General features: G+C 45.8%; 1 protein-coding gene across 3 annotated transcripts in view; it reads right to left on the bottom strand.

Annotated features, from left to right (window-relative positions):
• The window catches only part of TGFBRAP1 (transforming growth factor beta receptor associated protein 1), a 68,734-nt gene that overhangs the window by 16,672 nt on the left and 39,217 nt on the right, over positions 1 to 12,845 (bottom strand). For all 3 annotated transcript variants that reach the window (XM_045053986.1, XM_003983878.6, XM_023251547.2), the window contains exons 4-5: positions 12,323 to 12,477; positions 1,118 to 1,200 (exon numbers count right to left, since the gene is read on the bottom strand). In XM_045053986.1, the coding sequence (XP_044909921.1) occupies positions 1,118 to 1,200; positions 12,323 to 12,477 (238 nt within the window). The remainder of the gene's footprint in view (positions 1 to 1,117; positions 1,201 to 12,322; positions 12,478 to 12,845) is intronic.

Raw genomic sequence — 12,845 nt, 5'->3', positions numbered from 1 at the left:
GAACCGTGAGATCATGACCTGAGCCGAAGTCGGACACTTAACTGACTGAGCCACCAGGCACCCCTCGGCCACACTTTTGACAAAAACTGAGCAGCAGTCAATGTAAACCAGTAAGAGGCTGAAGCATGAAAGACAGGAACCTTCTATTAATGACTGACAGGCCCTACACGAGTCTATTACAAAATCCACAAACTCTTCTATGAATATATTGTGACCATTCGCCCACTGTTGCAAATTAACCCAAGAAGAAAGATGTACCCGTGACCAAGTGAGGAGGTTTTCGACACTGCAGGGACAAAGCAGGCAGGATGGAAAAGCACCCAGGTCCAAAGGGACAAAGAATCTATTTAAGCCCCGAAGTGACTGATCCTGCCAGGAACCGATGGTAACAGCACACAGAATTTACGAAGTGTAAGCTACATTGGGCATCGTGATTCGCTGAGCGGTTCCTTCTTTACTCAGATACCTGCTCCTACAACCAAGCATGTGCCAGAGGAGGAGGTCGGAGCTGTGGCGGGTCTGATGCCTAACAAAACAGCGGTGCCCTGCTCTGGTTGTTACTTGGATGTGAAGGATCTCTTCCGGTGCTTAGCACACATTTTATCTTTTAGAAGGTTCCAGACTACACAGAATCTATTCTAGTTAGACATTTTGAAGCGTATGTCCCGAGTTGTTCTTATGAACATTCTCCTCGTGAAGTCTTTGGAAGGAGTTTTCATGAGTCTACCCAGAAGCACCCGCTCTTTTCCTAAGCTCCCTGATTTCCTGTGAAATCTCCAAAGGAAAGGAAAAGTGGGCAACAGTATTTTCCTAGGAATTCTTCACATTATTAAATTCACTCTTCGGGATTCCCTTCTCCTCTCTTCGTGGGATTGTTAGGGGCATGCCCTCGTCAGCCTCTGCCCTCCTCAGGACACAGGGCAAGTAAACTGAGGCTAAGGGGTGGGGGCGAGGAACGAGTGTTGGTGATGGCTGCCACTGTCAAGAAGCCTCACCACTTCCCCGTGAGGCACAAGCTAAGCGCGGCGACATCTCCCATCACGGCCACACAGTCTAGGTGAAGGTTTTGACCACAGAGGGACACACAGGAGGGCTTGCTACCAACACCTCAAATTACCTGAAGAGCTCTTTAGCTTCCAGAAACTGAAGTTGTGCGAACTGTATGAACCCCGCCTGCTGCAGAATCCTTCTGTACATTACCTGCAAGGAAAGACAGGTTTAATCTCTTAGACGTACCTTGAAACCAACGCGGCGGGGGGAAACTACCTTTCTAATCAGAACCCAAGCTAGATGAGCTAGATGCTCATTATTACACAGAAACTGGAAGTTATAAGGTAAAGAGAAAACATGGCGTATATTAAATTGTTTTCAACATAGATGAAAATATTTGTGTGTGTGTGAGAGAGAGAGAGAGAGAGAGAATCACCCCTTTGTTCCTGAAATAAAATTGTTCTCTATTTGACCATTCTTCCTTCACCTTCCCCACGGATCTTTTCTGTAAATCCTATTTCCTTCCCAAATGTGTTCTTTTATCTTCTGTTCTCCTCCTCCTCAGCTCACGGTGCTGCCGTGATCGCTTCTCCTTCTGGTTGCTCAGGAGGGTAATCAAGAGCTCCAGTGTCTCTGGCGGTCTGGGAGCAGCTCGCCCTGCTTCCATTGTTCTAGAGTTGACACTTCACTTCTGAGTATCCCCAGGGCACAGGGCCAATGCCAATCGATAAATGGATAAATGAACCAGTTTTCCTACTAAGCTGCGGAAACACTGCACATTTCCCTCTCCTGGAGCTGTAAGACCCACAGTCACACACTACAGCCTGACAATTCCAGCCATCAAGGTGCCGGGTGATTTTTTATAATCCAGTACTACCCAGATTTCCTTGACCACTGAACTCCTTTGTTCTTGGAACATCCGGCAACAGCAAAGCACGCTAAAGGGAGCTGGCCTGTGTGTTTTAGTTCCACCCCTTCCACGTCTCTGTCCAACTTGGTCAGGGTTGGGGTTTGAAGCATCCTCTGTTTCAAGCTCACTTTGGACATACCTCTCTGCTCTTTTCTTACTGGTGCCATCCCACAGCCAGGCCGTCACCCCCTCACGAACAAAGACTCCAATTGTGTCTCAGACCCTGTGAGTTCAATGCCTCCCCCTTCCTACCGCGGTGCTGTTATAGAAGCCACGAATTCCTGGGAGGCACGGCATGTACATGATTCATCTTTGCAGCCCCATGCCCCAACACCTGCCATTCAGGAAGTGCTTCTGGATCTGAAGGGCTCTGTCCACCATACTCGTGAACCCTGAGGGAGGGACGCTTTGCTCAGAGATGTTAAGATCTCAGGGATCTTAAAAAGAGCCGGGATTTTAAAAGAGTAGATCTTTCTGATGCTAGAGCCCAATTCTTTCCACTCACGGAGTCGCCCAGGTACACGGCAGGCAGTTAGTGCTGTTACCCCCTGAAGAAGCGAGGAGCTACAGATGGTCAGCACCTGGACGCTGTCACTCCTGTGCCCTCACAGCAGCTTTTCAAGGGGCTTTCGCTATAGTTTCGAAGAGTCTTCAAAAGTGTAACATTTCCTCCCTCTCCCCACAGAAGTTCCTTTAGAGAAGTCAGAAGAGGTAGGCTGCTTTTTCATCTTCTTACCACCTGCCTTTGTTTTTCCTCCCTGACACCAGCCATGTGTGGCCTAAAAACTGGCCTGTTCATGCCCCCCCCCCAACAGTAAGCGGCGGACAGGAGTGGGTCAAGGTCCTGTTGCATAGGGATGCCAGCTCCTCTGGAAGCAGAGGTAATAAAGACCATCCACTTAGCAGATCACACCCTGGCCTGTTGATGAGAAATCAGCCAAAAGACAGTGGACTCCTCGTGGTTGCAGGACTCAAAGGCCAGCTATCTACTCTTTCCCTTCCTAGAGGGAGACGAAAACCACTTTTGTGAACATTCCCAATCTCCAAGAATCTGGGGTTATTCTCTGTAGTCTAGCCCGCAAATGCCATAGGTGGACTAAAGAACAGGCATGCAAAGAGGTCCCATCATCCCGAACACAAGCACACAGATGTGGAGCTGTGGATGGAGCACAGGACAGAAGCGCGAGGAAGCACAGCCAGCTCCGGGTGCTCTGAAAGGGACTGTCTCCTTTCCAGACCTCTCGCTGTGACTGACAGGTCCCTGGCACTCTGCTCCGGTGATGCTGAACTACAGACCTGGGGCCTGGCTGGCCACCAGGGGACAGACCAGGAGGATGAAAGTCTGTTAATCTCCCCAACATCACAGCTAACTCAACAGTGGGATTTTCAGCTGTTTAACTTACTAATTTGTCCCCTGGAGTAAGGCAGCTGCCAGAAGTCCCAGGCCAAGAGAGTACATTAGCGAAACATATCTCTAAAGCAGTGCCACTCAACACCTGCTCTGTGCGGAAAAGAAGACCCCCTCCCCCTCCCCCGCCCCCCGCCACAATCAGCTAGGTGTAGGAGGTCACGTGTACTCTGAAACTGAGGTCAAAACCTATGTTTTGACTATGATATTTCTGAATTGAGATTTCTAGCTTTGGGTAACTAGAAATTTTGTGAAACAGAAGATTCTATTCAATTCAGAAAGAGGCTTGTTTAAGGGCAGAAAAGCCCACTTCTAGGGTCAGGCTTGGCTCCCCCTCCCACCTCAAGTGCTCAGCACTTTGGCTTTGCCAGTGGGCTTATCTCCAGGAGAGCAGGGCCGACGGGCACAGCCCCTTCCTACCGAAAATGACCGCAGATCTGTTGGGGACTGCCAGGTGCAGCCATTACAACCAGATACAAATGTGGAGGACAGCCTACTCTTGACATGAGACTACCCGCTAATTAGGTTATAATGCTCTGTTAAGACCAAGAGGACTTGGGATATATGGTATATACATTATCATTCCTGTAACATGAGTACAGCCAACACTTAAACAAAAATTGGTATGAATGTTATACTTTTAACTGTATTCATACCTTTTCCTGTAATGCATACTTCAGTGCTGGGTTTTTGGCTTTTTCAACTTATCTTAAAACTCCTCTTACTTAATTATTGCCTAAATAGAAACACCTTTCTCAAAATGTATTAGGTGAAACAGTAGCCTGCCTAAGCTTTCAGGACGTTCTCTCCTTATTCAAAAGGCAATCCAAGGGCGCCTGGGTGGCTCAATCAGTTGAGCATCTGACTTCAGCTCAGGTCATGATCTCACACTCATGAGTTCGTCAGGCTCTGTGCTGACAGCTCAGAGCCTGGTGCCTGCTTCGAATCCTGTATCTCCCTCTCTCTCTGCATTCCCCCACTCACACTCTGTGTCTGTCTCTCTCAAAATAAATAAACATTAAAAAAAAAAAGGCAATCCATCCTGATTAAGCTTGGAAACAGATGTGTGTGTGTGTGTATACATACATATGTGTGCGTGTGTGTGTGTAGTAAATGTTGATATGTAAAATATATACCTAAAAAGGACTTACATGCCATATATATATACACACATACATGCCCACACCTGCATATATAATACAAATACATAATGTATAAAATAACATACTTTACATATATCCCTTTTTGGGAATTCACAGAAAGACAATAATAAAACTATATGATATATGCCTACTTAGGGATCACAATAGATATTAGTATAGTAAAAGCTCTGAGAAATCCTCCAGTTAAGAAACACCATTAAATACCTGGCTGGCTTGGTCTGGTGTAGGGATAAGAAAGGGAAAAGAAAAAGGAAGGAAGGAAGGAAGGAAGGAAGGAAGGAAGGAAGGAAGGAAGGAAGGAAGGAACCCAATTAATGTGAACTTGTAAAACAGAACCTCTTCCACCCCACACCCATCGCTGTCCCAGAGCAAGGGTCTGGAGAAAATGCAAACTGGAAACCCTGGTCCAGAAGGCAGCTGTGCAATGGATATGCATGCAGAGCAGGAAAAGTGGTCAGTTCCAAAGGTGGGGATGGCGGGGCCAGGGGGGCGGGGCAGTGAGGGCGGGGCCAGGGGGCGGGAGGCCTGAGGAACTCATCATGCATTACGAAATCTACCCAAAGCACAGGTCCAAACTCTCGCGAAGGATACACTAAGAAATAGTAACATAAGGCTCTTTAGGAAGGAAAATGACGTTCTGGGGGCAAAAGCCGACCTGCTCGTCGATTTTTTCTTTCTTTAAACACATGCATGTATTTTTTTTCTGCTGTATATTTTAGGATTTACAACGTATGTGATACAGTCATATGGCTCAAATTTGAAAACATTCGAAGGGGCTTTCTGGAGAGTCTCCTTCCTACTGCAGCCCCCACCCAGCAGCTCCCCAGAGGTCATTGATGCTATCGATTTCTCGGGCAGCTACACAGAAACGTGTTAGGTATTTATGAGCAAACCCTTTCCCCCAATTTAGTAGTGCTATCTGTCTGCACTGTCTTTAGACATCCTTCTGCCTTGACACACAAAGTGCCTGGTTCTCGTTCCTGGCTCTGTGGCACCCCAACAGCCTGCGCGACCCAACAACTCCTCCACCGGCAGCATCTGGTTGGTTGTTTTTTTGTTTTGAACAAACAATGTGAGAACGAAGTCTTCTACACTGGTTATTTTGCGTTTTTGTGATTAGATCCGTGAAATACCCCTCTAGGAGAACGGTACCATGTAACTTGGACAGATATCATCAAAGTGCCCTCCTGCAGAGGCCACTTCAGTTCACATTCTCAGAAGTGATACATACGAGGGCCCAATTCCGCACACCCTCAATGAGGGCTCATCAAACCCTCTGGTCTTTAACAATCTGAGTGAAAAATGCATTAGTGAACATTTAATTTGCACATCTCCGTATGAGTGAGACAACACATCTTTTCATACATTTGTAAGACAGGTGATTTCATTTTCTAGGAAATATCCGTTCATACTCATTTTTCCATTGGGCTATTCATGTTTTTCTTATTTATATGTTGACGGAGGTCCTGACATTTTAGAGAAACGAGCCTACCTTCTGTGCTTCAAACTGCAAATACTGCAAAAACTCGTGTTTTTCATTCATGTATAGTAGGCTTTGCCATGCAGAACATGTTTATGAGTGGATGTGCATGCATGTAAATTTATTAAATTTCAAAAAATTACTTTAGAATGTTCCAGAACCAAGGTATCTAGGAAGAGAGTGGCAAGGCTGTCCTTTTAACCTTGCAGCCTCTGCATAAAAACAGAACAATTACTTCATAGCAGCTCACAACAGCCAAAAGGTGGAGGCAACCCACGTGTCCACCAGTGGATGATGGATAAGCAAACTGCGGTACATATATACAATGGGACGTATGATTCAGCCTCAAAGGGGAAGGAAATTCTGACATGTAGGCACTATGCCATGGAAGAGCCTTGAGGACACCACGCTAAGTAAGCCCAGGCACAAAAGGACAAGTCCTGCATGACTCCACTTACACGAGGGGCGTGGGATGCCACAGTCATAGACACAGAAATCATGGAGTTGCCGCGGGGAGCGGGAGGGGGAGTTAGTGCTTAATGAGGACAGAGTTTCAGTTCTGTAAGAGGAGAAGACGTTCTGGAGATGCCTGGTGGTGACGGCTGCCCAACGTACCTAAGGCCACTGACCTGTAAACTTAAAACTGGTTAGGATGGTAATTTCTATGTTAACGTGTATTTTACCATGAGTTAAAAACAAACACACAAAAACAGCTGGGACAGCAAAACCAGAAACTCGCTGACACATTTATAACAGCACGAAGTGGCACACAGCGTACCAACAAACCCAAAAGCGCGAGCCGCTGGGGAGAAGTCACCACCCAACTACGGGAACTGGGTGGTGTTAGAAACTGTGGGGAGAAGCAGAGAGGAAAAGAGGCTGTGGGGCCACAGAAGCCAGAGTCCCCAAGCCACTATCAGGAACCACCCGAAAGCCTGGCAGGCCATCTGCGGATGGCAGTGGAAGGGGCCATGGCCAGCTCCAATGTGCCAGTAAGTGCCAACGATGAGAAACTGAGCTTTAAAGACAAGGAAAGACTTCTCTGGGCATTCGAGGCAAAGGACCAAGTCCCAGGAGGGAAAGGAATTCAGACTGTCACCCAATATTCGCCGATGCTTGATGCCGAAAAGTAATGGTGGAGTTCATTTCAGTTCCTCATTGAAAGATAGTGTGAGTCAAACGTTTTCTACCCAGCCTCGCTGGCCTGCAAGCATAAAGGCTGCAGGTGAACTGTTAACCAACATGCAGAGTCTCTGGGACGGTGTTCCCACGTGCTTATCCTGAGATATCTCCCGGAGGATCGATCGCTTCAAAACACCAGAAGACTGGAGAATCAGCAGCATGAAACGTGTTGGTGAGCGACTGGTACACACCTCCCCTCAACGGAGACAGATAAAGATACGGGAGACAGTAGACGGCTGTAGGCTTTGAAAGAGACAGTAGAGAAAATACGACCACCGAACATGAGGGGGAAATGGGGAGATGAAACCGAAGTGCAATATGCTCGCTGACCCGCTGGGAACAGAGGGATGCTACCTGAACACAGATGCTGGGGGAGAGAAGGGGAAGGTGCTAAGAGGTTACCAGCTATTTCCAAAAGCTGCTCAAAGTGGGCAACGAGCAGACAGCAGGAGCTCTCCCCAGCAAGAAAAAGAGAAAAGCAAAAGGCTTTTATAAAGTAAATACTATTACAGTCACCGTTAGAACAAAATTTGCAAGTTTCACACCAAAAAGACAGGGAAGAATGTAGCTTCCTTTAAATGGACTTCGGTTGATCTGACTTCTGAATTAGGTAAATATTTTACATAATTCTGAGACAAAATTAAATTTCCAAAAGCAATCCCTAGGAAACAAAAGGCGAATGGAACCAAGGGCCCTGGGCACATATATGAAAGATGTGGCGGCAATTGGAGGACAGGACCCTCCCAGGTGGCTCAGGCACAGTCACCTGACCACACAGCCTGGCGGGGGGGGGGGGGGACCCCCAGGGACAGAAATAATGGTGGGACATAAGCACTTATGGGACAACTGGGGAAATGTCAATGTCGATGGGACATTGGTCCATAAAGGACTTCGTTATGACTTCAGGGAGTTCTGCAGACCGTGCAGTGTTTACATTTCAAAGGGGACATTTTATCTCTTAAAGAGACATACTCGAAGAGTTTCAGGTGAAATAGAAAAAAACAAAAAAACAAAACCACAGGTATCAGGAGTTCAACCTTAATTATGAATACTATCCATAGCACACAACACAAATCAAGAGAACTTTCTGGTACAAGCCTTCGTCTATAATATAAGGTCTCCTTACTGCTGCTTTCTTTATGACGTCTTAAACTTTACTATAATTTAAACATGGCTTTCTTTTTTCTTTTTAATTTTTTTAATGTTTATTTTTGAGAGACAGAGCACGAATGGGGGAGGGGCAGAGAGCGAGGGGACACAAGGATCCAAAGCTCACCGCAGGCTCTGAGCTGTCCGCACAGAGCCGGACACGGGACTCGAACCACCAACCGTGAGATCATGACCTGAGCCAAAGTTGGACACTTAACCAACTGAGCCACCCAGGTGCCCCTAAACCTGACTTTCTTAAAGATCTAAACTCTCGCCCTTCAGGATCTCTAGAAGCACTCTTCTTTTAATCCCGGTCCCAGAGTTAAACTTCTTGACAAATCCCTCCCTAGTTCAGAAGTCAGTAACACAAAACTGACATGCTATTTTTTATTTATCTTTTTAAATTAGAGAGAGAGAAAGAGAGAGAGAGCGAGCGAGCGCAGGGGAGGGGCAGAGATGGAGAGAGAATCTTACTGTCGAGTATAGACGTGCACCCCAGTAATGGACACGAGCATAAATACTAAGGCAAAGGAGAAAGCGGAGGTGTGTGAAAGCACGCAGGGTGAAGCACTGTTTTAGGGGGCCAGCGCTGATGCAACCAGATAGGTGTCACACACGAAACCATCTCAGCTGTCCTGCCTCCCGTCTTTGGACAGCGGTGTGGATTACTTCTAAATCGTTTTGAGAATTAAAAATGTTTTGAAATGCCTCGCTGAGTGTTTGCATGCTGAAGGGCTCAAGAGCTGTTGGCTCCCTTGCCCCCTCTACCCTTTCAGGCAGAATGCAGGTTCATGGAAGTGGGTCGGGCCAGACCACAGGCGCTTCAAGGGTGCGGATGAGGGGCACCTGCGTGGCTCAGCCGGTTGAGGGTCTGACTCTTAGTTTCAGCTCAGGTCATGATCCCAGGCTCGTGGGATCAAGCCCCACGTAGGGCTCTGCACTGAACATGAAGCCTGCTTGGGATTCTCTCTCCCTCTGTCTCTCTGCCCACCGCCCCCTACTCACGCATGTGCTCTCTTTAAAAGGGGAAGAAAAAAAAAGTGTGGATGAGGTGCCCACTGGATCACTCTGGGCAAAGGAGTCTGTATTTCAAAAAGATCATTCTCACAGTGGCATGGAGTATGGACCAAACACACACACACACACACACACACACACACACACACACACACACACACACAAAGGAGGCAGTTAAAATAATTCAGACAAAATAGGAGAAGGGTCTGCATGTCAGCAGTAGCAACAGACACTGGGAATATGGGGTGAATTCGAGATCATTCTGAAGGTGTATTTCCAGGTCTGGATATACAAGGTTGCAGCAACCAGGAGACGGCAGGGAGCATGTTAGAAAGGAAAAAACTTCAAGTGAGAAACTAAGATGACACTCGGATGACACCTGAGCAAGACGATGACTAATATGAGCCAAATATTGACCAGACATCGCTACTTGGTGAAAGGAGAGGCGAGGGAGAAAAGATCACACAAAGAACACTGCACCTTCCCATAAGAAAATGCTGCACACTTAACGTGTGCACATGTGTGTATGCAAAGAGGGGGCACCCCGATTTGTGGCCCACCTAGACACCCAACATGTCCACTGGGGCAGCTCACGGGGCCGAGAGCAAGCAGGGAAGGGGCAGGCCTCAGAGTCTCCGGAGGTCTGATCTTGACCCTTCTTAGCCCGGCCACCCCACCAGGAGCTGATGCACAGGCTGCAGAGGCAAGTATACTCAGCACAGCACCAGTCCTGAACTGAAGAGCTCTCTTCTTTTTGCCTCTGCTGCCCCCTGCTGAACACTAGGAGATTGGTCTCACTTTCAAAAATCAGGAACACAGGGAAGGAAACCATCAACAAAATCAAAAGGCAACCGACGGAATGGGAGAAGATATTAAGTTAGTATCCAAAATCTGTAAAGAACTGATCACACTCATCACCCAAAAAACCAAATAATCCAGTGAAGAAATGGGCAGAAGACATGAACAGACACTTTTCCAAAGAAGACATGCACATGGCCAATAGGCACATGAAAAGAGGCTCAGCGTCATTCATCATCAGGGAAATACAAATCAAAACCACAATGTCACCTCCCACCTGTCAGAATGGCTAAAATGAACAACTCAGGAAACAACAGATATTGGCGAGGGTGTGTAGAAAGGGGAGCCTCCCCTTTTTTTGGTAAACTATGAAGCTGTTTATTTATTTTTTCATTTTGAGATAGAGTGGAGGAGGGGCAGAGAGAGAGAGGGAGAGAGAGAATCCCAGGCAGGCTCCACACTGTCAGCACAGAGCCCAATGTGGGGCTCAAACACACAAACTGTGAGATCATGACCTGAGCCGAGATCAAGAGCCAGACACTTAACCGGCTGAGCCACCCACGTGCCCCAAAAGGGGAGCCCTTTGGCACTGTTGGTTGGAATGCAAACTGGTGCAGCCACTCTGGAAAACAGTATGGAAGTTCCTCAAAAAATTAAAAAGAGAACTACCCTACAACCCAGTAATTGCACGAGTACGTATTTATCCAAAGGAGTGTTATCAACAATCATCAAATTATGGAAAGAGCCCAAATGTCCATCAACTGATGAATGGATAAAGAATTTAGTATATGTATACTATGGAATATTACTCGGTGATCAAAAACAATGAAATCTTGCCATTTACAACAAAGTGGATGAAACTAGAATGTATTATCCTAAGCAAATTAAGTCAGTCAGAGAGAGACAAATATATGATTCCACTCATATGTGGATTGTAAGAAACAAAATAGATGAACATATGGGAAGGGAAGGGAAGGAAAAGATAAAAACAGAGAAGGAGGCAAACCATAAGAGACTCTTAAATACAAGAGAACAAACTGAGAGGGCTGATGGATGGCCTCAATGGGTGATGGGCATTTAAGGAGGGCACCTGTTGGGATGAGCACTGGGTGTTATATGTAAGCAATGAATCACTAAATTCTATATATGTTAACTAACTTGGACTGAAATTTTAAAAAGTCGGGAATAAAGAGGGAAGGTTCATCAATCTTTCAACATAGAAAAGACAGCCTCTTCACTTTGGTGAGCACAGCATAACATTTAGAGAAGCTGAATCCCTATGTTGTACACCTAAAAGTAACATAGCATTATATGTCCACTATACTCAAAAAAAAAAAAAAAAAAAAAAAAAAAAGCTCTCTTTCATACCCATAACCATAAATTACACGTCTGGTCTTCTTTCATTTGACAGCATAAAGCAATTGAGGCCAGAAGGCATTACTTCACTCCACAACAATCACTTAGTCATGTGGAAATCTGACTGCTGGGTAACCATCAAGGGATCATGATTAAGTCATGAGAACTTTTCATGATCAGTTTCCATATTCAATGAAGCATACACACACCCTACTATGTTTCATTATTTTCAAATATGTAGAGTAATGTGAACTAACTAACGACTGACCGAGAAGCAATTTTTAGGGAACCTGATTCCACTGGATGTAAGAATACCTTATGATTCTTGGATTGGTTTTATTTATCATACCAACCACATTAAAGCTGGTGCCTCAAGGGCATTAAAAGTGTCCTTCTATGGAAATTAACCAGATGGATTTCTGCAGTCTTAGGTAGTTTAAGAGCATGGCTCACAAAGCTTTTCCTATAGTTTAGATAAATCTAAACTTTTAAAATTGAACCCCATCCCAACAAACACAAATTCTAAATTAGGAGACAAATGAAGCTGGCGTCGTTACCCTTTATGAGAACTATCCCCCGACCCCTCTCTGAAGGCCCACAGAAGAAGAAAGTTGACTAGAAACACAACGTGTTATATACGTGAGACACAGGAATTACTCGGCCTCTGTTAGCAGTGAGACCTTGGTTCAGCTGTCCGACTGCAACTTGCCTCCATATCTGTATGATGTGAACGGGCTGAGGAAGTAAACTAACAGACATGAAAGCAATCTTGCGGTGCATCGGGAGGGCCGACGTACGTTAATGAAACCTGAGTGTTTCTTAACCGGTGGCTTGGAGGCATGCTTTCTTGTAACCAGCTAATTACAAACCTGAAATTTTTCTTTTGGAATGTTCCTCCGGGCTCCTTTGGCTAAAACCAAAGCCTCTTCCACTCTACGGCTTGCTAGAAGATCCTGTATTTGCTTTTCCAGGGGTAACGGAACCAAGATGTAAACTCCTTTGCTTGTGGCGACAATCACTCTTCCTGGGAAAAAAATCAACAGTGTTGGAAAGAGAAAGAACACACGCTCTTCCCAATAGGATCGTTACCGATCTGATGACTGATTTCATCACAGTTCTCTCAACACAGAATCCCTTCAGAAATTATCAATTACAGTGCTTCTCTTTTCTTCCTCACATATTGCCAATGGTCAGAAAAAGTGGGGGGGGGGGACACTAATACCACATTTCCAAAGTACGAGACAGGCTTTTTTGCCGTTTATGCAAAATTTAAAATCAGTTGAGTAGATACATAACAGAAAGCCCAAAGAAGCTGTACAGATCAATTACGGCAAATGATCAGTGAAGATTATGACCCTAAAATGTTTTTTAAGAATTCTTTTCTTTCCATGA

The sequence above is a fragment of the Felis catus genome, chromosome A3 (genome assembly GCF_018350175.1).
Source record: "Felis catus isolate Fca126 chromosome A3, F.catus_Fca126_mat1.0, whole genome shotgun sequence".
NCBI classification, from domain to species: Eukaryota; Metazoa; Chordata; class Mammalia; order Carnivora; family Felidae; genus Felis; species Felis catus.
The sequence above is the reverse complement of the archived record's forward strand: the minus strand, read 5'-3'. Positions and strand labels throughout refer to the sequence as shown.